Source organism: Triticum urartu, chromosome 7A, assembly GCF_056163025.1.
Source record: "Triticum urartu cultivar PI428250 chromosome 7A, HENAU_Tu73, whole genome shotgun sequence".
Taxonomy (NCBI): Eukaryota; Viridiplantae; Streptophyta; class Magnoliopsida; order Poales; family Poaceae; genus Triticum; species Triticum urartu.
This window is the reverse complement of record NC_141879.1, coordinates 485488966-485490892: the sequence shown is the minus strand read 5'-3', so window position 1 is coordinate 485490892 and position 1927 is coordinate 485488966. Positions and strand designations below refer to the sequence as shown.

At 51.9% G+C, this 1927-nt stretch overlaps 1 protein-coding gene across 1 annotated transcript; it reads left to right on the top strand.

The window, feature by feature from the left end:
- The first annotated feature begins 285 nt into the window (after positions 1–285).
- LOC125520395 (uncharacterized) lies at positions 286–1671 on the top strand. Its single transcript, XM_087536897.1, has 2 exons — positions 286–1393; positions 1637–1671. Exons 1-2 carry the CDS (start codon positions 969–971, stop codon positions 1656–1658), a joined length of 447 nt encoding a protein of 148 aa, XP_087393023.1. The 5' UTR covers positions 286–968; the 3' UTR covers positions 1659–1671.
- Positions 1672–1927: the final 256 nt, after the last annotated feature.

Sequence of the window (1927 nt, the reverse complement as noted above, 5' to 3'; positions counted from 1 at the left end):
AGATCTGAGATGGGGGCGGCGCCGAAGGATTTCGTACGTCCCGGAGAGGCTGGTTGGTGGCGGAGAACGATCTGCAGTGGGCACGAGGGATCGATCGTAGGGTTTTTTACACCGGTTTTTTCGCAGGAGGGTTGCGAGTTAAAAGAAGGTGGGAGGATGACGAAAATAAACTGGAGGTGGAAGGATGACGAAAAAAACCAGCGAAAATAAACCGCGAAGACTATTCACCAAGTCGTCCATTAGAAATGGTGACTAGCTAAGTTACTACAACTACCTCTCTTCTACTTAACTCATTGTCACATGAGCAAATTTGATGTGCTTCGTTTCCTGCGGCGTTGCCGCCGCTACAACAAATTCCCCCGAGATCCAGTAGTAGGAGGAGCATGGCAGAAGCGGCCGTCGGCGGGCCTCACCTCCCTGACGAGATCGTCACCTGGGAGATTCTCCTCCGCCTGCCGCCGAAGCCCCTCCTCCGCTGCCGCGCCGTCTGCCGCTCCTGGCACCGCCGCCTCACCTCCGACTCCAAATTCCTCCTCGCCCACCACCGCCGCCAGCCCTCGCTCCCGCTCGTCACCACCGAAGACACCCATTAGAGAAGGATCGACGCCCTCGACCACAGCACCGGCGAGCGGCGCCCCGTTGCGCGGGCGGCCCGGACCGCAGCCGACGAGCACTTCGAGGTGCTCGCCTCCTGCGACGGCCTCCTTATCCTCGTCGCCTACGGCGGCATCTACATCTGCAACCCGGCGACTCGCCAGCACGCGCCCCTCCCGCTGCTTCACGTCTACTGCATCGCCGGGTTATACTTTCACCGCCCGTCGGAGTCCTACCGAGTTCTGTGCTGCTTGAAGACAACCGAGGACGGCCAGTTCCGTGCCGTATACCAGGTGTACACCCTAGGGTCCGGCGAGCTCAGGTGCATCGGGGAGGCTCTCGAGCCGTGGACGTCCGGAGATCTAGCGCGGGCGATGCCGATGATGGTGTTATTTCAACCGCACGTCCTGGCAGGCGGCAGGCTTTACTGGCAGCCCATTAAGTTGCCTGGTGCTGGTGGCAACGGCAAGGTGAACAACATGCTGGTGTTCGACACCATGGCCGAGTCCTTCCAGCATCTGCTTTCGCCAGTTGAGGGCTCCTGTCTTGAGCCGTTTGAGATGAAAGACACTCTTGGATTGTACGACTACCATGGCAGCACGGCTGATCTCTGGGTTCTAGAGGATCACGAGAGCTGGGCCTGGTCGTTGAAGCACCGGATCAAATTGCAGGTGATGGCCTTCTCTCTGGTGCCGGACATCCAAGGAGGTGTGCTCCTTCTTTCTGACAAAGGGGAATCAGGCTCTCTATGGCAATATCTGCAGCATGTTTCTGGTGCCGATGGCAGTATCTCCATACGGTATGAATGGAGCGCTTATCTCCATACGGTATTGACAAAGAGGAAATTCTTGGTATAAATTTTTTTAAAAGAAAAACAGAAGTGGTTATGTTATGTCTTTTAGCTTTTGTGGTCTTTTATTTATAACTGGTAAGTATGCCTGGTAATCAATTGATGCTGTATGTAGATTTAGATAGGCAAGTTTTTTTTATCTATTGCTGATACTTTCGGTGTAAATTTCTTTACTTGGCTTTCTTCCTGTAGGCCTTCTCAAAGTGAATGGTAGCACTAAGATAGCAGGTGTGGCTTTATAAATTATTTCCCTTCTTTTCACATATATTATGGCCGCCATGCATATGCTCCATATGTTTCTTAATTTTGAGTGGTTTGAGTGGTTGTGTTTGAGATGCCCAAATTGAACTATCTGATAGCAGTCCTACTTGAGCAGGGAAAGAAATATTTGGGTCTTTCTCGTCCTGATGAAAAACCATCTGTATACTTATCTTTTAAGTTGCAATCTTGTATTGATCTATATGAATACATGATTCCTAGTAA

Excerpts from the sequence above, each read along its gene's own strand:
- LOC125520395 (XM_087536897.1), top strand. The coding sequence starts at position 969 with ATGCCGATGATGGTGTTATTTCAACCGCACGTCCTGGCAGGCGGCAGG. Across the intron at positions 1,394-1,636 it reads GATGGCAGTATCTCCATACG|GCCTTCTCAAAGTGAATGGT; the intron begins GTATGAATGGAG and ends TTCTTCCTGTAG.